We start from the raw sequence: 24143 nt of genomic DNA, 5'->3' as shown, positions 1-24143 counted from the left end.
AGACCCTATAGTTTCATGTTTGTCATATATACATTTTTCAAAATTTGAAGTTTATTTTTAACTTCTACAAAATCTGCAAAAGATATCTATGATGAATCAATAAAAAGAGTTCCGTATATTATATGCATATTCATTCATAGTTCAAAGATTGAAAGCTTTTATGGTTAAAAATTGGGTGGAAGCAATATATTGCGCAAAATATAAGCAGTTTGTCAGCTTGTCTACACGTCCTACCACTTATCGTCCGCACGAATTTTATCATAGTATATGGAACACGGCTAAGATTCTTGACCTCGAGTAAACCCGTTTGAATATTTAAATTTCTTACGTTATTGATTTTGTAACATACAAACAATAAAGTATTTTTAGCTTATATTTATAATGGTAGGCAGGTGCCTCGTTTCACTTGATATCGACTTCTTTCGTCTGGATTCCCGACTCTCCTTTATACTGGTTATATTATCTTTCTCTGGTCCCTTTTCCCATGGCAGTTTTCTAAAAGAAAGAAAGATGTTTCCAAAGAGAAGTCTGTATTTATCAGTTTAAACACAAGAAACGATTTATTCACAGGTTATGTAAATTTTCAAAATCCCTTTCGTGTTATGACACGATACCCACATTTATTCATTGCGTAACATGTCTTTTTAAAAGTTATATTTAAAAACCTTGACACGATACACTTTTTATACATTGATTATTTTGTTCAAAGCCTTGGTTACTCATCCATGTACCCATGTATGTATGAATATCCGTAATTAGTATGTATGTTAAATGGAAGTCGATTTCATATTACTAACAATGACATCATGCAAACATTTTCACCAAACAAAACATGAAAATTACCCACCATTTTTTCTAGGGAAAAACGAAACAAATCCAAGTAGCTTAAATCGGGTATGTATGTCTTTTTGTCGTTTTTTCAGTAAATTTGTATTGATCTATATTACAATTCATACTCCAACGGTTTTTATCATGTTAATACTGTGTTTTCTTATAAAGGTTAGTTGATATCTTTAATATTTCCTTTTTTTCTAAATAATCATCGTTAAGATTTACTAAGTTGTTATGTGAAGAATAGACTATAAGACATATAAGACATTAATAATAAAAATCGAAATTAGGTGTGTAGAAACATAATCATAAACATATATATTTGTGTGTGTTTGGATTACTGTAAAAGTATGTAATAGGTATTTACAAACTATATGTTTTTTTGTAGATATACATATCTATCCATCATAGGTTACATGTAATCTTGAAACTATATAATTGACTGCTTTGTCATAAATAAACAAATAACAAATAAACGTTTATCATATTCATTCTGATTATCGTTGAAACGAAAAACTGAGAGGTTTACTTTCTTTTATTTTGGTCGTACTGCTTCAGTTGTATTAATTATACAATGGATATAACGCTTCTATTGATATATACTTACCAGGAACTCTATGACCCGAACGTTTGAAAGCCAAAGATGTTTAAATACCCAAAAACTGAGGAGCTGTACGACCTTCTTGAGTTTCAAATGGTGAAATTGAAATCATCCCTTCGTTTATGTCATAACTACAACCCCGTTGCCTTTTCACAAATTTGACCTCCCGAATAAGTATATATTCCTGGTTTGTAATAACATGAGCAACACGACGTGTGCCACATGGGAGGCAGGAGTTGCTAACCTTTCCTTAGCACTAACGATCACCCCAAATTTTGGTGAAGTTGGTGTTGCTTTAAGGCCACACCAATGTAAATCCTTGTTAGACCGACCCGCTCGCACGCATTTTTTTTCAAAACATAAAAAAAAAATTTAATTAATATTCCCGCTTCCCGCATCCGGAAATGTATTCGTGTCTTTTTCCCGAATATTTTTTTTATAAATATTCAAAAGATTGCAAGAGCGTTTTAGTCAACGTCAAATGCGGCCCTTTAAACTGTTTCATGCATTAACTCAGATTTATTATCAAAGTCAACAAGTAATGCCGACGGATGTTCGTTATTAGAAATTAAAGTATGAAGAGGTGTTGCTTTCAGCTGCAATATCGTTTACCGGCGGAACAAAACTAGCAATACCCGCTGCATGTTTATGTACATGTCCTGAGTCAGGACCCTGTCGTTCATTATTTGTTATCTTTTGGCGTGGTTCATAGGTATAATTTCTCCGTTGGTATATATTTTAGCGGCAATAAGTCATTAAGGCATTAAGCTTAAATTTTTGGCAATACGCTAACGCCTAGTCAGTAAGTCTATTGCCTAAATGATGTTAGGCATTAGTCTAAAATCCTAGGATTTAAGCTTAAATCCTGAAAAAAGGTTTGCAGGCATTAATCTCAATGCCTAAAATATAAATGTGAGTAAATAAAAGACATTTATTCATCTAGATGAAAATATATTTGTGACATAACAACATCATGAGAACTGAAGTTTAAAATGTCATCTGCCAGATATAAAATCACTAATAAAATATGTACTTAAATATATCAAAACTCATCAAACAATACTTCCAAATATGAAAACTAGATAGAAATTTGTGTTAAATCATTTGTCATTTCACAAGTTGTGGAACTGTTGCACTGACTATTGCTTTGCTTCACGTTTTTCTTGCATGTGTACTGATTACAAACATTTGGGTTTACGTGCACATTTGAAACAACATAGAATGCCGGATTTATGGGTTGCTGCCTCATGACCACTTAAAGTTGTTTCAAAATTGATTTACTCTTCTAGAATTAATTTTTTGTAAGATGATCTTGGAACACCACAAAAAATGTATAGTTTCAGTCTGGGTTGGATTGAAAATCCATCAAATCAACTTGTCCTTTGCTGTTAAAGTCTTAAAATAAAATGTCGTCACTACTACTCCTTTCCCTATATGTTTTTGTTTTTTCATATTACAATTTTCACAAAGTGAATGAATAGTTAAATAGCATTACGGGAAATATCAAATTATTCATTATTTAGCTGTGTAATCATGCCGTCTCTGCCGCCATGACCTGTTTCTTTATGAGCCTTTTCCAAAAATACCACATAGTTCCTCTAGTAGAAAGGCATAACTTAAAAAAATTCCCTTATCATTTTTCTCGTTGACTTTGGTTTTCAACCTCTCAAAACCTCCAATTGTAAAAATGTCATACCTTTTAAATTGTAATAATCTTTTGTTTCCTCCTTTTCTGATGATTCCAAAAGTGTAATTTGAACAAAAGAGCATGGTACTTTTATCTAGGGTATATGTTCCTTGTGTTCCCTGATTCGAATTTAGACCTCAAAGATTCAAAAATGTATTCTCAATAGACATGTTGTCACTTAACGCTAATAATTCAGATAAAAAGCGGGAAAAAAGGTATTTAACAAATTGACTTATCAAAAAAATATTTTTGAAAAATGATGTGAGCAAAAATTTATATCTTAAATCTTTCTACTGTTGACAAGATCAAACCAGCGCGACCAGTGAAGTGTAAATTTTTTTTTATAAATTATTTGATAGAATCTCCCCCTTTTTTATAAGTTACAATCACTTTTGTTAAACCTTTTTTTTTGTAATACCGCAAAACAGTATGATCAGTTAAATAAGTTTTTTGAATATGAAAAAAACTAAAATTTGAAGATCTGTGTATGTATATTAATATTTGGTATATGATTAAAAAAACTACTTAATATTAAGAATAAATCACAAAATATCAATTTCACGTATTGCCTAAAATTATGTTCTGCAATAGGTTGAAAAATCATTATTAGATTTCAGGAAATAAGCTTAATGCCTGAAAAATTTAGGAAATAACTTAATGCATAGGCGTTAGCTTATTGCCTAGGATTTAAGCTTAACGCCTAATTTCACTTATTGCCGCTAAAATATATATTGTCTGTCAAAACACAAGTGGTAAATCAAGTTTTATACCATCTTGTTTTGATTAATATTGTCAGAATCTATGATGATATGTTAACGAAAAACAATTATAATAGCTCGTCTTTAATTTTCAAGCTTCGCCTCAAAAAATTGTAAATTTATCTTATTTTTATTTAAATTTTCAAATTGCTCGCCTGCCCCAATTTTTAAGGGGAGAAATCCGTAGAACAGGAAATTTAATTAGTGTGGCCTTAGACTTAAGTTTTCTATATAGTTTCATGTTAACGATTATTTGCCTGTTGTAGTTTTTTTTTTCTTTTTTGCCATGACGTTGTCAGTTTATTTTCGATTTAAGAGTTTGAACGCTTCTGGTATCTACCGCTCCTCTTCTACAGACTACAAAAAAAATTGTTCAACTTACATAAGGTCATCTTTGTCTTATCATGCTTATGGTTTGAAACTTTATTTTTCAAAAAATAAATGCTTTAATCATCAGCAGGAATTTATGAAAGTATTTTGGGAATATAATAGTTACGAAGCACTGAGCTCATGATGTTCTCGGATACTATCAGTTCACTAGCAAGGGTATTCGACAAATGTTAGTCCATGACAAAAAACGTATTACCTTATTATAATTAAGTATGCAATGTTCTTGATTTTTTCATCTACAGCATGGACCCAACCTGTTGACGAACAAAGATAAAATGCTTTTAATAAAACATAAACGAGATGGAAATAAAACAAAAATATACGACGTTAGCAAATTTAAACATAGACAGCTATATGTCAACATTCAGTCTAAGCAATATTAGGTTGTCTGTGCAATTTTTCAATACTAATACGGCGTATCTTCAAAATTTATGATTAAAGATTATAACATTATCTATCAAAACAAAATATTTCTTTTAAACTACGGATTTTAGAATTCACACTACAATTCATCCAAGTAGGTATTTAACCCATTTTGTAAACACAATATTCTATTTTTAAACTCGTTTACATAGTCAAGGTTAAAATAATGATTTTCGAAAATGATATTGTCACGGAAATTGATTACAGGTAATATTGAATTTTCTTTTTCATGCAAATTTAAGATAAAAAGCATTTGATTGTAATATCAATGTCTAACCTTGCAGTAAGTTTGGTTCAATTTTGTCAACATATGCAAAAAGCATCGCTGATGTTTTGCAATTTAATATTTCAACCTTATTTAATCCTAATTTATGCAACCATCATTTTTGCTTTTAGCTGGAAAGTAGTAACGAGTATGAAAATCCTCTTCAGGTTTCAAACAAGTAGAAAATAAACATTGAACAATGAATAATGGGATCAACCTGGTAAAACCATTTCGTTGACTGATTCGAACCACAAAATCATTTCCTCAAATGTTTAAATATAATTTACATATTCGTTTGATATATAGCATACTATCAAAAATCAGACTGATCTAGTAAAAATCGACATAATACGATTGCACGTGCTTGGCTGTGTTTTCATGATTACATCTGACTATACTTGCAATATGACTATTGCAATTGTGTGTAGGTCATATAATGCTGAATTAGATTGGGTCTATTTCAGAGTATTCACATACTGATAATACATCTACGAGCATATCTGTTGTTAAATTTTTTTTAAACACTTATTAATTTCGGGTATACGATTATGTATGTTATAAATCCGATACCATTTTTGATAAAACCATTTTAAGTTGAAATAATCTTAAGGTTGTTGAAACAGATCATATTATTTCATATAATAGGTGTGCCCATATATACGATTTGGATATCTTTTTTAATACTTGTTATTTAAATGATTTATTTTCAAGAAAATAAATATGTTTCCAAATTTGAGGGTTCCACATATAGAAGGTGTCATAAGGGTTTTTTCAAAGACTTCCTGTACTTTGACAGCAATTGATAGAACAAATTTGCGTATACTCTGAAATAAGGCCAAGCAACCCAAATAATTAATGACTTCATTTTTGTCCAAAGATAAATAATAGTGAAAAATTCTGGAAATATTTTTACAAAACTATTAACGGGGTAAAGTCATTGATACTATGGAACAGCAAATTGTCTATTGAATAAACTAAAGAAAAGTTTGAATCTTTTATTGAAACATGTTCACATACTGAATGGCGCGTTTTTGACGTTGCATTGGCGGTACATTGTTTTTGCAACAAAACCTTTTTTAAACAAATGAAATAGTATACCGAATAACCTTTAAGGAGTATTAATGATTTAATAGCTACTGACTTAAGGGTGCCTTGATGTTACAATCCTTAATCCTTGATCATTGAACGGTCACCATTATATAATGATTTACTGTAACTGAGTGTGTTTATCCTCAGTTGACCATATATCGTATATATCCAAAGAGCAATCTTCCGTTTCTCATTCAGGTCACAAATTAGTGTCTGTTTGTTGAAATCATCAGAATCACAACGCTTCTCGCAAGAAACCTATATATTCTCAAGTTACCTGAACATTCCTGTCTGTAAATTTCCTTTGAATTACCGGTACCAGAATGCTACTATTAAAAAATGAGTTTCTGTTTAAGTTATGCATTCCTTTGGGTTTCAATTTGTCGCTAGAATCATTTTTTTCGAGGGGAGGTGATGGTGTATAAATATGTTGGTTTTTTTTGTAGATATGTATTTCTATCCAACATAGGATAAACCGATAGCATCATGCATACCATTGTACAAAGAATAAAGATAATACTACTACATGTTCTAATTATAGGTAAATATTGATAAGTTCTAGTCCTAATATTTTTTCTGAGTGCTAGAATCATGAATATTATATGAATTCACATATTTATTTGTTAATTAATATCTTGTATAAATTACTGTCTGAATTGGTTATTAATGTCTTTGCTCTCAAACCTTTGCAAACAGTTTTTTGTTATTTTTTGTACCATTCGCACGCGGTAATTGGTAGTTTTTTTAAATGTGTACCTGTATAATAATTTTATTATTGTAGATGAAAAGAAATGTATAAATCGAATGATCAAACGCTTTAAATTGTCTAATCGTGTTTATATTTGAGACTAAAGACTCTATGTATATTATTTTTTAAACATTTACATAATTTATTGACAGTTTGACTTCATTTAGATAAAATGCTACTCAGCAATATATGGTGCTGCTTAATCCGTTTTAAATATTAGTATGCTACTTTCTTGTTTTTGGCTTAAACAAATTATTTGATGGACGCTCCTTACCACACGAAATGAAATGTATCTGCAAGACCATATTTATATTTACTCCTTTGTATAAAAGTGACACCTAACATCCACGCATTCCAACATCAATCTAAATTCCGCAAAGTCTTATTCAGAAAATTCCAGTACATACTATTAGTATTTTATTGTAAATATAATACAAAATAATGCTCTAAAAATGCTAGAATTACTAGATTTGCAATTGTTTTACATAAATTCGACACTAATTTAGTGTTTCAACAGTTTTTGTATTACTAATTTAGTGTTTCAACGGTTTTTGTATTATATTGATAAATAAATAACATTTATGAATGGGTTTAAGCATTGAAGGCCCGCCATCATCAGGGATTTACCTATCCATTTACTTTTAATTGTGTCGTTGTCAATAGATCTGCTATATGTTTAAGCTCTTTATAAGCTATAATTGGTTTGCTTGAAAATATTTCATTGCAAACCGAATTCTGTTTGTGTGTCTTTTGCCTTTTTTCTGATTAAATCAGATCTATCACATGACAAGCCTCATTTATATACTTTTCGATTTCAATCTCCTTGTATCTTCTTTTTATAAAGTTCAATCTGATCTTTAACAAAATATATTGTTAATCATCATCATTAATTGTTGATCTAATCAGTTTCTGATAACTTCGCCCTTGAAAAAAAATGCAAACACGTTTCGACTGTATCTACTTTTTCAATGTAGGTGAAGGAAAGAATTTGTTTGTTTGATGTAAAGCAATTACAAGTCTTGTATTACTAGCATCATGTGAACATTCTTTTGTAATACAATTACAATAAATACTAATGTATGTATACGGAGTCTTCCGAATAAGATGTTTTGCTATCAGAATTCGGAATGATGTTGGAATGTGTGGATGTTGGGTTTCACTTTTATAAAAAAAAAAAAACATTTTTTCGTTTAGGTTAAGGATGTTCTTCTCATAAACTCATACATATTATATTATTTTAGATAACAACAAACGAATGAGCGTAAACCATTTTTGATTTATTTTATAGATCTATATATGTATAGTGTGAATGGTTGTTTAACATGGAGCCTTGATGGAAACTCAATTAAATTCATATGTAGAATTGAAAGCACAAGTACAGTAAATTTATTTGATAATTATGGACATAATGTTGCAAGATGTAATATAATTGGATCTTCTGGAAACTGTTCCTCGTCTTCATTTGTAAAATCAACCATCCAAGAGAATGCAGTGATGTTTTATATAGACAGGAACCGGCAGACAGGTGTAAATGGAAACTGGTCTTGTTTACAGCAGAACAATATATTCACAGCTGAAGTTTTAACAACGAAAGGTCAGCTAATCATAAGGATATTGGTATAATACCTTGTATGTGACACAAAATGGCTATGTTAGCACAAAACGGCAGAAAATATTTCATGTAATCAATTGCGTCTTCCGTTCAGCCCTATTTTTTTATAAACAGTAGTCAGTCATAGCATTTCGATAAAAAAGATTAAATATGTAAACCCCAAAAAATAAAAGAAATTAAACTCAAAGAGGCTCGAGGGTACAAAATTTCAGAATAATTTTAAACATTTTTTTTTTCATTATAAATTTTATTAATTACACTAGTATTTGTTACTTTATAATAAGGTACACAAATAAACAACAAACATCGATTCGTTTTGGCCACAGATGACTTTTAAAAGATTAATTTATTTAGATTCGCATACTATGTACATCATTTTTAAAACGATTTATTTTTATTTTGTTTTCCTTAGATATAACTGACTCTACTACCGTCAACCTGTTGGGCAAAATCGTTCAGGATAAGGATGTCCATAGGCTATTGTTGACATGCTCCTCATGCAGGATACCTAAAGGGAAAAGCGCAGAGTTTCTAATGAATAATAGAACAGTTGATCATATCACTTTTAATGATGATTCGGGAAAATGTACTCATATGCATGGAGTATGTATTGCGGGTACATGCAACTGCAGTCAATCTGGAAATACGTTCACTCGAATGTTTGTACTCTCAAGACCGTTAAAAACTCCTACATACTTTGCGTGCGACCTTAGATTCGAAAACGAAGCAAATTCAGTAGTATTTTCTAAAGTTCCAACTGTGTCTTTCAACGGAATTGGTAATTTTTATCTTTATTTGATACTTTCTTCCTATTTTATCTTTTCTTTTCTTGTTTTTTCATCCTTAAATTTATAGTGGAGCGTTCAACGATGTTCTTTTCAGCAGCTTCTACTTGTAAATTGGATATAAATTGGTTCTATATGTTGTTTTGCACACCCTTTAGGCGTTCTATATATATATATATATATATATATCACCTAAAGGGTGTGCAAAAAACACCGATAACAAGGAAACTATAAATGTAATTATTTATAATTTTTTCGGATAACAGATATCCTTCATCATTATAATTGTGATGTTAAATGAATCATATCAGTCTATAATATTGCCGGTGGCCAAGCAAGCAAAGAAGACAGTGGCATTTTTTTTAAATATTTGCATATGTTTATAAATGAAAAAAACAATGATCACTACTAACCCTAACTTCCATATAACGAATATAGCTACATCTGTGTCAACTTATCACATATAAAATTAAATATGACAAAGATGAATAACTGAAAAACTCCATATTGGACTACCTCAGGAAAAACGAAACAAATCTAATATTGTGGAAAACTATAAGAATGTGTCCTAACAAATTTCGACAAGTCGTTTCAAGAGACATAATCTGACGTCTAAAGCTAAAACAAAAAGTACATGTATAATTATAACTACTTAACAATGCATGGAAACTGAATGTTGTTTTGCTGCGGTATTAGAAATGTTATAGTCAATCTCCTTTCCTTGTTTGTGTTGATCCCTTTTAATGTCGGTCGCAAATGCAAACATCTTCGCATCAAGGAATAGATTGATATATTTATATTGGACAACAAATTCTGGATATAGGGGTTTGTAATGCTCTTCAATTTCATACTTTATTGGTCTCTTTTACTTTGTTTATTCAAAAATCACCGAATAAGATTTTGTAGACGAAACACAAGTCAAGCGTAGAAATCTCAATTTAATTACTTATATCAAAGAAGCTGAGAAGACCTCAGAAAAAAAAAAAAAAAAACGTTACTATAATCAAATCTGTACTATCTGTTTATATATAGCATTTTAGATAATAGGTCTTTGTATTGACCGGCCCTATGCTCAATCTTTTAATAAATGCTGAAAGGATCAATAACGAAATTTTTATTTAGGATCGGTTAACCGTTTCGATTGAGACCCCATTTAATGGGGGAAAAAGTAAAATCACAAAAATACTCCGAGGAAAATCCAAAACGGAAAGTCCCTTATCAAATGGGAAAATCAAATAATAAAACACATGAAACGAATGGACAACAACTGTCATAGTCCTGAATTAAACAGCTGAATAAAAAGCGCAAAAAAAAACAATGGATTTTTTTTTTATTTGGTAATATAAAGTACTTTATGAAAAGGGCCTAGGCAATACATCTACAAAGTATTCGATTGCGATTTTTTTCATCTGTTGAAATCTAAATTAATATTTGGAATACTTCCGTATATGGAAACTATTATAATCAACTATTTGTTTTAATATTTATCAGAGTTTGAAAACAGAGGTACTCACACAGTCATACCGAAATTATCTTACGACCCAAATCGTCCAAAAGAGACAGACAAAGGAAAAGAAACAGGTAAATATCAATCACATATCATTAGGGACAAAGAGGTGAATGACATTAATAAAAGTGCATAAGTCAAAGAATAACCGAAGTATCATTGCAAACAAATTACAAAAAGAGGAAAAGACGAACAACATTCTACAAAAAGCTACACAGAAATTTAAAGATTGTATCACAAACAGTACAAATACATGGCATGTTTCAGGTATTCCGATCCGACAGGAAAGGCACATCATATATTGACAATCTTAAATACCAATGCCATGATAATCGTATTCGGCGAAGAAACAATCGAGGAAAATATGTTGGAAATGTGACAAAGAGAACTGTAACATATTGAATGTCATTTTTGTCACAGACATAAAATGATAGTCAACAAATATGTGATAGTGTCTGTGAAAAACTTCATATGATATAAATATTTCTGCAAAAAACATTACCATGTTTCAATAGGTGCTTTGTTCGCTATCTGAACACACATTGTTTCAAATATAATCAATATATAGCCCGTACGAAGTGGCGGCTTGAATATATTATAACTGTATGACAAGTTTTGATCTTAACCTACTCAATGTTTATTTCTAGATGTAAGTCATGATATGAGTAGGACATAATGTATTCAAATTTCACGGCACATAATTGTCCTGCATAGCACCAAACTTTAATTTTTCTAGTGAGATTACAGCATTTACATACCTTAACATGAAGTAAAACGATTGTGCAAGCTTCTTCTTGGTATTCTTCAGACGTTTTGGTGTTTGTAAAAGAACCCCTCGACATCACAAAATAGTTTGATCGGATATGATGATTGGCTATTGAAAAAACTCAAACTCCGAACTAACAAATATGTTATAAATTAAAACACAACTCTCAGAACCTTGATAATGTCTGTTTCAGAAATTTTTATTTGAATTAGATTATGAATTCAAAATGTATTACTAAGCACTGAGATATGTTTGCTTTGTAGACAGTGCTAGTTTTTTCGTATAATTATCTCTCTATTTTCACTGCATTGGTGGAGCCTTATATTATATTATGGGTTAATGTTTGTTTTCGTTTGGTTGCTTTTATTTGATTTAAACCACAAATGCGGTGGATAGTTGTCTCATTATCAATCATACCAAATCTCATATTAAATGAAGAGAATGTACCGGGTTTTCAATCCCGACCTTTTTATCGATAACGCATTTGTTGAATATAGAGGATTCATATTCTATTTACATCTGGCCGATTTTTTTCTGTATAAATATAAAACAGGGGAAATAGTCCAAATAAATCTCCTGGAAAAAAATAGTTCGTCATTTTCATATTTAGATGATATATGATGCAATGTGACTAAACAAAACCCTTTACATCAATTCATTACTATAACACACAGGAAATATGACAAGGACACTAGAAATTCGGTTGTTGGTCGAGTAAATTCCCTGATTGACAACTTTAAATTATGATAAATAACAAACATGACAATTTTTGTTATCAGATTGGTAATTTCTTATTTCACGTAAAGCCATATTCTTTGCTTAACCTTATGTTATTTACACGATTTTATAAATTCGTAACGGCCATGTATCATGCGCATCTCCGTAGTATTTATTTCGATAGACATTACTATTCGTACATGCACAGATGGAGTTCAAGCCTCGGCGTTTTTAAATAGTTGTGCAATTCATCGACGAAAATTTACAGTGCAATGAAAGACATAAATCATTCTGAGCTGATGGCTAAATATTTCTATATGGATTAATTTTGAATCCATGTAAATTATTTTATTGTGATCGAAATCATTTACAAATTTAATTCTGATTGGTAAATTCATACTAACAGACCAGTTACAAAGGACTTGTTTACCTTGATATTTCCCTCAATATTGACACAGATGGACGACTTCACACCTAAATCTACATGTATGACCAACGGGATAATTTAAACTTCCAAATTATCAATTTCCCACTTCTCAGCAGTAACATATCCTCTGCTCCGTCGTATGGTGTTTACATATCTCAATTGATACGTTATGATCGTGCATGCGCACACTAAACATGCTGTACTAACTTCAAATACAGGAGAGTGCTCCTTACACAGAAACGGCTCTAACAGAGTTATGAGGAGGAAAGATTGAAAATGACACTCCTTAAATTTTTGGACACCATCATAAATGTGTCTGTGTCTTAACTAACTAATTTACATTTTTACAACGTCTAAGATTGTGGTTTACATCTATTTCGTCTGTCTGCTAATTACCGAACGTGACAGATTCCCAAATAATAATGTTATACCGAGTGTGAATTTACGTTGCTATACGACGTGTCTCGGTATTTTTTACCACCAACGTTCATGTATTTATTTTAGATGTTTCTGTTATGTTTTCAGTTGTATCTTATCGTTTGTAGTTCAAATAATTATGAAATTGCCTTTCCATAACATAATTGTCATGAAAATTGTGCGTTACTTTGTGGTGAATGTTCGTGTTTGTGCTGTATTTCTGTGACGTAGTGTTGTCATGATAGCAATAACTACTTACATTGTCATTAAACGGGAGTTTTGGCTAGCCATTAACCAGGTTCAACCCACAATTTTTCTTAAAACGTCCAGTACCAAATCAGGAATATGGCAGTTATTATTAAATAGTTCGTGTCTATGATTTTTTTGTTTGTTTTTGTTGCACTTCAGTTTTCCGTTTGTTCATTTGTTTTCCTCTTAAAATTGATGTGTTACCTTCGGTTTTATTTTGTATCCCGGATTTGCGTTCTCTCAATCGATTTATGACTTTTGATCACCGTTATACTACTGTAGCCTTTTTTACACCTTTATTATTCAAATGCAGGACAATCCTCCAGTTTATTTGACAGATGTGTGCTACTGGTTGTTAATTTTATCTGAAATCGACTCTTCACAAGGTTTTTGGTTACCATTACAAATCGATTCGAACCTTTGTGCTGTGTTAGTGCTGTATTTCTGTCATGTAGTGTTGTCATTTTAGCGATATCTATTAACACTGTCATAGAGCGAGAGGTTTGGCTAGCAATTTAAAAGGTTCAACCCACAGTTTTTATTTGTATTTACTCATAACACAAGTGTATTACAGGACGCTTGAAATTTCCTCTGATATGACCCTTTTTGATTATTTCCTATAATCGTTCCATATCATCGAACCTTGATTAGCAAGTAATACATGTATAGCGAACGACACTTATCCTATTCACCAACCAGCTATTTCTCTGGTTTAAGATCTAGGTTTGAATATTGTTTAATCCCTTATGGTTCATATATTTTCACTGTATCCATCTATGTTTTGTATCATCTACCATTTTTTTGGTATATCGTTTTAAGAGATGTTATGTTCTATATGTATATCGTAGTTTTAAGAATGATATAAGGAGTAGGTCCGGTAAGGGCCGATTTTGGCCTCAAATTTCAGGTTCATCTAACGAAACAAATTGGACACTTTTTAAACATTCAAGTGTCTATTTCAATTGATTCAATTAGTTTATGTAAAAGATTTTAGCTGATTTATTCATTAAAAACGCTCCGATTCAAGCTGAAATATTAAAAATCTATAAAATATGCCAAAAAACGTCACTTTCGGATGGTTTTTGGTCAAAATTGAAAGTGGCCGCATCAGTGTTCATCCTCAACCTTTGTTTATGTTATGTATTGTCATCAAATACAACTTACATTTCAATATTATGTATGAACACGAATGCGGGCACTTTTATTTAAACGGGAACCGTCTAAAATTTAACTAAAATGCTTAAAGTAATTTAGCATGACTTAATGATGCTAGTACACGATATATGTGAATTGTATTGTCAAAAACAGACCATATTTATGTAGCAGAGACATTCTACTTTCAAATAAATAACTAAAAGTTTACGTTTTAACAATTTTGTAAAACTGCTATATTTTGGGGCCAAAAAGGGGTCTTACTGAACCTACTCCTTTAATCAGTCTGCATGCTTAATTATTAGCCTGGTATCTTCTTTAGTTTTAAACAGATATTCCATTCACTCTCTGCATTTGTTCTTTATTTTTAGCGCAAGTTGTGATAGCTGTTTGCAGTACAATAATATTGTCGATTATACTACTGGCGTTACTGGTGTTATTGTATCGGAAAAGTAAAAGTAAGAATTATCTCTATTCGTGAAGGTATTTTTTCAATTTCCGATTAATTTCTTTTCTCGTAAATGAAGTTAACTGTTAGCCAAATGCCACCATGTGATGGTTGTACAAAGCTTACGTATCTTCAATCTGATAGTTTTCGATAACTTATTAGAAAGTTAACTATGAACTGAACGAAAATTGCAAGAGATGTGTATATTAAAGCGGTTGAGTGGAGTTACTTCTGTTTCTATGTTTACTTCTAGTAGATCATCTGTATTTGATCCAACATTGTCTGTTTCACTTTCAGATGAGCTGTTGTTTTTTTTATCGTAATCGTGAGGCATATAGTCACTTTCCTCGTTTTGAGCATCAAAACTTGGACAATCTGCCTGCTTATGACCTGGAACTTGCACTTCTTGCAGACCCAATCGTTCTAACATTCTCTAAATTTGTGACCATTTTGTAAACATTTGTTGCATACCAGGTTGTCATTTGATGATGGCATTTAATCTATATAGAAGATCATGGCCCTGTATTTTCCTATTTTAATGTGTTTTTGGTAGGGTTTTTTCCAATGGGTCACACAAAGTAGAATACGTTCCCCGTTTGGCAGTTTTGGAGCAACCCATCTACATGAAGTTTTTCTCTAGATATTGTGTGTACATTACCTTTGCCTTCATTTTCAATTGCTCTCAAGATATGAACGTCATCAACAGAACAAGGGACGACTTTTACTCTAATGTAAGTTGTTGAGGGAGGACTATTCGCTTGATTTTGGGTTAGTACTGTATACATTGATTAGCTTGTTACGTACAGTGATGTTTTTGGCGATTAAGTTTCTCTGTCGATATCAGAATCTGAGTAGATGCGCCACATACCTTTAAGACCTTTCAGATGGCTCTTTTGTATAAATGAGTCAATGAATTGGTAAAGTTCGAGGTGTGTAAGGTATCGGTCTTGACTTGGTTTCACATCACCAAAGAGGTGAAATACCAGAATAAATACAGGTTTTACAGAACTGAGCGTTTCATCAGAATTAACATGAGATTCACCATTCAGATAGTTCTTTAGGTATAAGACCTGCTTTAACTGCTTCTGTATAAGCCTTGGGTAAGTTTATGTTATGACTGATGTCACTGTCATTTTGTTGTATACCTTCGGTAGCCATATTACATTTATTGTGGGGTTTTCTTTAAACGATATTTTGTCTGAATTTCACATTCAATCGAAAAATTACACAGTATATGCACATTTCTTCGTCTGCTTTAAAAATACACCCCAAATGATCAGTCTTGAACACATCGGAATCATAGGACTCTGATTTCGACCTAGAGACAACGCTTCAAAACATAGAAAACTTTAAGTTTTAGGAAAATACATGAACACAACAATTTGGAACATTTTAACTTGACTTTCCTAATATAAATTACTGGACATTTAATCAAAATTAAAATACTGAAAATGAAAAACAAGAAGAAACAAGTCAAATTATTAATGAAACATCAATTTACCACTTAACATTGACTTTAAAACGGTGAAAATGGTGTTCGCCATAATTGCCGGATGATCAGTTGAGGCAACTTTTTTTCAAATGAATTAATAAGCTTTGTGACCACATATTGATATCAAATAAGTCTGCGTCAAAAAAGTAGTACCAAAAAAGAAAATACATTATCATTACATAAGTTAAATTTTTTGCGGGAATTTGTATAAATTAATATTTCAAAAATATACATAATAGCGATGAATAGATTATTTATGTTACATCTAAACTTTGCATTTTCTCGTTATCATCTCATCGGCCCTAATATGAGATGAAAACGAGAAAATGCATTTCGTTGAAAAAAAAACATATATAAACATAATATCTCAAATATGCCACGTCCAGATGTTACTTTTTTCATACATTTTTTTTACTTTTCATGATACCCAATATTTATTTGTATGTCATCTACTCCAATATCTTAAAAACACTTTAATTTCATTAAATTTCTTTTTGTTCTAAATATTGAAATGTTTTTTCACAGAAAGAAAATCAGAAAAGATACCAATAAATGGTGCAGACTCTCCGCTTATTGGTATGTTTCAATGTTTGTTATGGCATCTTTTATAAATTATTAGTTTATACCTGATTTTGCATTGGTGTCCAATTTTTAGTCTCATTTTGTCTTTCATTCGCTACAACCCTGATCTCTCCCGTTTTTGACAACACTCCGAAGCTTCATCCACGCAATTCATGTGATATGATTCTGGATTGGTAATGATGAAATTAAGAAAAAAACATTTACTTGATGGTTTCTCAAGTGTCATTATAGTTATCGAGTAACAGTCTATTGTAAACCCATTGGAAAGTGTTTTGACTGTATTTGTTTTTTAATTAGATGTTAAATACATAAAAAAAAAAATTAAATATGACCAGATATGACATGTATGAAAAAACATATTTTTTTATCGGAAAACTGCAATAAAACGTCCAGATGTTACTTTTTTTCATACTTTTTTTTTACTTTTACATGATAACCAATATTTATTTGTATGTTATCTACTCCAATATCCTAATTACACTTGTCTTTCATTAAATTTCTTTTTGTTCTAAATATTGAAATGTTTTTTTCACAGAAAAGACTTCAGAAAAGATGCAAATAAATGGTGCAGACTCTCCGCTTATTGGTATGTTTCAATGTCTTATATGGCATCTTTTATAAATTATTAGTTTATACCTGATTTTGCATTGCTGTCCAATTTTTAGTCTCATTTTGTCTTTCATTCGCTACAACTCTGATCTCTCCCGTTTTTGACAACACTCCGAAGCTTCATCCACGCAATTCATGTGATATGATTCTGGATTGGTAATGACGAAATTAAGAAAAAAACATTTACTTGTAGGTTTCTCAAGTGTCATTAAAGTTATCGAGTAACAGTCTATTGATAGAATGTAATATTACTATCCGTAAAATAACTTATTATTTTATCACTTGTATGATTTTTTTAATATTATTAGAATTTACTATTTTGCTTTTTGTCTAAAAAATAGTACTTGGGACAGGGGAGATAATTAGTGTTGATTATTTCCCCTACACATGGACACAAACTCACTTCAGTAAATTTCATTATTATATGTAGAACATGAAAGGTATATCTTGAAGAATAATAACTTGCTCATGCGCCTAAAAGAGAAGCATATAAGGACTCAAGTATATTAATAGTGTGGTGCACAGTGTATAGAACCAAAAGAAATTTTGAAAAACATAGCAAATAATATTTATTTTTACAATATACAATGTGTTTGTTGTGCAAACATTAAATATGGAACGCCACGACTGCCTTATGTTAATAATCAGCATTATACGCAGTGTTCACAGCATTATATGAAGTGATCACAGCATTATATGTAGTGCTCACAACATTATATGAAGTGATCACAGCATTATATGCAGTGCTCACAGCATTATATGCAGTGTTCACAGCATTATATGCAGTGTTCACAACATTATATGAAGTGCTCACAACATTATATTAAGTGCTCACAACATTATATTAAGTGCTCACAACATTATATTAAGTGCTCACAACATTATATTAAGTGTTCACAACATTATACGTTTTTTGTTGTATGATGAGATTGATGTATGATGAGATTTATGAATGATGAGATCATTCGGTAAACTTCGTTTTTAGCGGAAATTACCGAATCCATAATTGGTAAATTACGGTAATGCCCAGCAAACAAATTTAAAAAGTTATTAAAATCATGTTATCATAAGGTAGCATACAATATTTAAAACTGATTGAAATAAGTAAGGAAAAGATGAAACTGAGAGGTGAATGATTGAAGTAGTTCTGTTCGTCGTAAGAAATACGAATTGCAAAATGTAAGTTAAATAATAAAAAGTTTATTTAATGAAATATCGTAGGAAAATTTGTATGATATATTCTCGAGTTCATTTCCTACTGAAGAAATTTAGCAAGGTGCCACTTTATAGTCCGTACTCAGTTTTAAAAAGCTTAATTACCTTTTAAATAAAACAGTCAGCTTTCTATAACACATAGGTGCCATATTACGCTAGCTTATATATGTCATGATAGAGTCATTTTTGGCATCGATTTTCAGAATTTGGCATTTTTACATGAATAAGTATCTAACAGATATGGAAAATGCAGTTTAAAGCATTTCACTGTAGGTGTTAAACATAACTTTACATCAATTATTCCATTTTTTTACAAGCTTTTTAGCACGGCAAATACTAAGATTGTCTTCTAAATATGATCAGCAGTCTTATATAGAAATTTAAACTTTCATAGAAAAATTTACCCTTTCAAGACCCTGTTTAAGATTTTCATTTAAAGTTATCATCTCTTATGAAAATTGAGTTTGTGGGGATGAATAAAACGTTTACTACGTTTGTTCGTCAGTTTGCACGGTACATATATATATAAAAATGGTATGCTTGCCAATGAAACAACTTTCCACAAGAGACAAAATGACATCACAGAAATTTTAAACAGCTAAACGGCCACAGTACAACCTTCAACAATGAGGAAATCCCATACCGGATAGTCAGCTATAGAAGGCCCCGAAATGATAAACGAAAAATATTCCTAATTTATGTACAAACAAACGATCGAAAAACTAACATGTATATAACACATTAATTAACAAACGACAACCACTGAAATAAAGGCTCCTCCTCACTTGGGACGGCCACATATATGCAAAATGTGGCGGGTTTTAACATGTTAGCGGGATGTTGGTATCCTCCCTCTAACCTGGGACAGTGGCGTAACAGAACAACATAAGAACGAACTATGAAAATCAGTTGTAAAAGGCTTGTTAGTTTTCTCGTTTGAATTGTTTTACATGGTCGTATCGGGGCCTTTTATAGCTGACTATGCGGTATGGGCTTTGCTCATTTTTGAAGGCCGTACGGTGACCTATAGTTGTTAATGTTTGTGTCATTTTGGTATTTTGTGGATAGTTGTCTCATTTGGCAATCATACCACATCTTCTTTTTTATATTAACTCATTAGATGGGTACAAATATAAATACATATGATCTAACAAGAAAATAGAGTGAACGTGCATGTGGGCGGGTACTTGTATATCCCAACAATAAAAAGACACTATAAGCACCGATCTGAGAGTATACATAACTAATATAGTACCATGCTGTTGATTAAAAATAACATCACTCCAGACCCTTTTGTTTTCTACATAATTAATATTGCCAATAATTAAGAAGTTCCGGGTGGAATCGATACCAATAATATATTCACCTGTTAACTATTACATTTATCGGACCATAGATGAATTATCACGTTGTGATTGGTTAAACGCCGTCACGTGGTGACCCCCTATGAGACCGTAGGGGGTTAGTAGGTTTCATAGGGGGTTTATGAAGCGTTAATGGCGACGTCATCTATTAATGGTGTTGCGTTTCGTTGTTTATTTTTCAACAAAACGCCGCAGAAAAGTCCAGCGTCCGATAAATTCGTTATACGGTTAACTACTGACCCCCTACGGATCCATAGAGGGTGAATAAAATTCATAGGGGACTCGGCCTCCGGCCTCACCCCCTATGGATTTTACTAACCCTCTATGGATCCGTAGGGGGTCAGTAGCGAACCATATAACTTATAATCTGTACGTTACGCATCTGACAGGAGTACCACGAAACGCTGTATTTAAGGTTTTGCTATATACACGGGTCGTAATCACAGGGTTGATACTACTTAATTCAATCATTGTCACATTGTTCCCGATTGTAGTACTTTAATCAGTATGACTTTCTAAGATGGCAATACGAATAATAAAAATCTGGACTTAAAATAAGGCGTATAGGTACAGCATGTACAGTTTTCAATTTGTTAGACGTTAAACAGCGAATCAAAGATTCAATTTTATTCATAACTCATAAAGGACAAAACTGTTGATTAAAAAATACTCCTTTCCAGAGACTTTTGTTTTCCAAACAAAATCAATAACACCAATATTAAATTGACAAGTTCCAGGTCGACGGGTTCAAACAGAAAGATGTTAAAAGCAGAGAAAACTTCATCTTATAATCGGCATGACTTTTTCAGATGACAATACCAATACTAAAATAAGGCTTACGCATAGTTATATTCTTTAATTCAGTCACAGACCCGCGATATCACGGATGTGTTCTAGTAAATATATATACATATTAAGTTGTGAATATGGTGAAACTAATCCTCAAAATAAGTTTAAAATGCCCTGCATGGTGTGGAATAAACTTGGGTTAAATTGATCATACTTCTTAATTTACTTATTTCAATCCGTTTTAAATATTGTATACTGCCTTAATGATCACATATATAATAATAACTGTTTAAATTTGTTTGCTGGGCATTAATTTACCGTAATTTACCAATTATGTTTTCGGTAATTTCCGCTAAAAAACGAAGTTTACCGAATGATCTCATCATTCATAAATCTCATCATACATCAATCTCATCATACAACAAAAAACGTATAATGTTGTGAACACTTAATATAATGTTGTGAGCACTTAATATAATGTTGTGAGCACTTAATATAATGTTGTGAACACTGCATATAATGTTGTGAACACTGCATATAATGCTGTGAACACTGCATATAATGCTGTGATCACTTCATATAATGTTGTGAGCACTACATATAATGCTGTGATCACTTCATATAATGATGTGAACACTGCGTATTATGCTGATTATTAACATAAGGCAGTCGTGGCGTTCCATAATTAAAGGTAGTGAAATAGCCATAATGATGACATCTATTAATTTATAATATATGAGCTTAGTAGAAATGCCATGCTATATTTATATTTTTTCTATTTTAAGTATCATATTACTTAGAAATATTGTAAACAGCATTTATAAGAAAAGTATTACTGTATTTATATAATATAAGTTTGCATTTATATAATATAAGTTGATTGGCATAAGATATCTATACCTTTTGTATTTTGATATTTCCTGGGCTATTTTCTATATCACTAATTTGATTTTAAACATTATACACAGATGATGACAGAAAAATGCAACATAACAATAAAAAAAAAAGACAATATACATGTATCAAAATAACATTTCTCTGTGGCTAAGGGAAGCAACTCATATTGATATGTTACATACACTTTCATATGAAAAACATCCACTTTTTATCCTTTCATTTATGATATATTTTGAAATTGATTTGATATTTGAAACAATTTGTGCAAACAGCACCTAGTACTGAACACATACCGAAAATTTATATGCATACTTTAATTGAATTCATCATCTAAATTATTTTTGCTCTTGATTTTAAGGGAAGCAATTTCAGCTTAAAATGTTTTCAAATTATACATATTATATTATTACAGATCTATTTTAAATGAGAATTTCACAATTAACATATTAAAACCACCACTTATGCAATGATGTAAAAGAACAAACACTAAAAAAGAGAGAAATATTTTTATAAAAACTTAAAACAACCTCAGATCTCAGAATGAATAATCGAGTTAATATATATTCTTTGTATGTTTATAATCTTGTATGAATATTGTTAGTGCTTCATAAGCCTCTAAAGGCTGGCCGATATGGTATACTATTGCTAATGTATTGAAATGTAATTGTAATTTTATGTATATTGTATCAGGTTGCACTTTAAATAAAATAAAATCTAATCTGTAAACCCATTGAAAAGTGTTTTGGCTGTATTTGTTGTTTTAATTAGTTGCTAAATACATAAAAGAATTTTTTTAAATATGATCAGATCTGACATACATATGAAAAAACATATGTTATCATCGGAAACTGCAATAAAACGTTAATATGTTACTTATTAACTTTCAATCGTTTTCTTACATGCTATCGAATATTCATATGTTTATAAAATATGACATGTATGAAAAAACATGTTTTATCATCGGAAAACTGCAATAAAACGTTAAGATGTTACTTTTTTTTATATATTTTTTTTTACTTTTACATGATACCCAATATTTATTTGTATTTCATCTACTCCAATATTCTAATTACACTTTTCTTATATTGAATTTCTTTTTGTTCTAAATATTGACATCTTTTTTTCACAGAAAGAAAATCAGAAAAGATGCAAATAAATGGTGCAGACTCTCCGTTTATTGGTATGTTTCAATGTCTGTTATGGCTTCTTTTATAAATTATTAGTTTATACCTGATTTTGCATTATTGTCCAATTTTTTAGTCTTATCTTGTCTTTCATTCACTACCACCCTGATCTCTCTCGTTTTTGACAACACTCCGAAGCTTCATCCATGCAATTCATGTGATATGATTTTGGAAGTGTAATCTTACATGATATCCAATATTCATCTGTTTCTTAAATATGACATGTATGAAATAACTTGTTTTATCATCGGAAAACTATAATAAAACGTCCAGATGTTACTTTTTTATATATTTTTTTTAACTTTTACATGCTACCCAATATTTATTTGTATTTCATCTACTCCAATATCTTAAAAACACTTTGCTTTCATTGAATTTCTTTTTGTTCTAAGCATTGAAATGTTTTTTTCACAGAAGGAAAATCAGAAAAGATGCAAATAAATGGTGCAGACTCTCTGCTACTTGTTATGTTTCAATGTCTGTTATGGCTTCTTTTGTAGATTATTATTTAATACCGGTACTTTTCCTTTCCATACATAAATTCATTGAATTATCACTTTAGAAACTGTAAATAAAAGCCTGGGTAAACAGAAGAAACAAATATGCATTTTTCATCTGACTATGTGTATATTTTTTTCTCCGTACTGCAAGAAAAAGAAACGCCTCATTGAATACACAGGTATCAAAATAATAATAATTAAGATAAAGCAAATTGATAACGCTAAATGATTCTATATCAATTCCTTGATGAATGAGTTTATAATCGAGATAACCTGAAATAGTGCAACCTTATGCAATGATACATACATGCATGAAGTTTAGTATAAAACTAATGAAAATGTTGGCATGAGCTTATATAAGCAACATTTCATTAAGTTAGACACAACTGTTTAAAAAAGTTAAATAGCATAGCTGAATCATCAAAATGTTCGAAAGAACTGCCTACTATTCTTTCTACAGTAAAAGATGGCCTTCAAAAATATTGTGAAGAGATAAAACAATTATATATCTAAATACTAACACAATTCTTTATTAATAAAATTGTAATTGTTATATTATACATCAAATACCATTATTACAAACCTGGTTTTGAACTGTATCTATATTTTAGAAACATGAGAAATTTACCTGTGACGTCA

The 24143-nt window shown here is 30.9% G+C and overlaps 1 protein-coding gene across 6 annotated transcripts in view; it reads left to right on the top strand.

Annotated features, from left to right (window-relative positions):
* The window catches only part of LOC134683031 (uncharacterized), a 42800-nt gene that overhangs the window by 1667 nt on the left and 16990 nt on the right, over positions 1 to 24143 (top strand). For 5 of the 6 annotated variants that reach the window (XM_063542050.1, XM_063542048.1, XM_063542047.1 and 2 more), the window contains exons 2-9: positions 6491 to 6585; positions 8081 to 8386; positions 8817 to 9182; positions 10681 to 10770; positions 14796 to 14882; positions 16890 to 16940; positions 17482 to 17532; positions 22950 to 23000. In XM_063542050.1, coding sequence (XP_063398120.1) covers positions 6531 to 6585; positions 8081 to 8386; positions 8817 to 9182; positions 10681 to 10770; positions 14796 to 14882; positions 16890 to 16940; positions 17482 to 17532; positions 22950 to 23000 — 1057 coding nt within the window. In that variant the 5' untranslated portion in view covers positions 6491 to 6530. Of the gene's footprint in view, positions 1 to 778; positions 895 to 6490; positions 6586 to 8080; positions 8387 to 8816; positions 9183 to 10680; positions 10771 to 14795; positions 14883 to 16889; positions 16941 to 17481; positions 17533 to 22949; positions 23001 to 24143 lie in introns of those variants that run through there. The other variant, XM_063542045.1, reaches the window with a different exon arrangement.

This window comes from Mytilus trossulus, chromosome 9, assembly GCF_036588685.1.
Source record: "Mytilus trossulus isolate FHL-02 chromosome 9, PNRI_Mtr1.1.1.hap1, whole genome shotgun sequence".
Taxonomy (NCBI): Eukaryota; Metazoa; Mollusca; class Bivalvia; order Mytilida; family Mytilidae; genus Mytilus; species Mytilus trossulus.
This window is presented reverse-complemented; position numbering and strand designations above follow the sequence as displayed.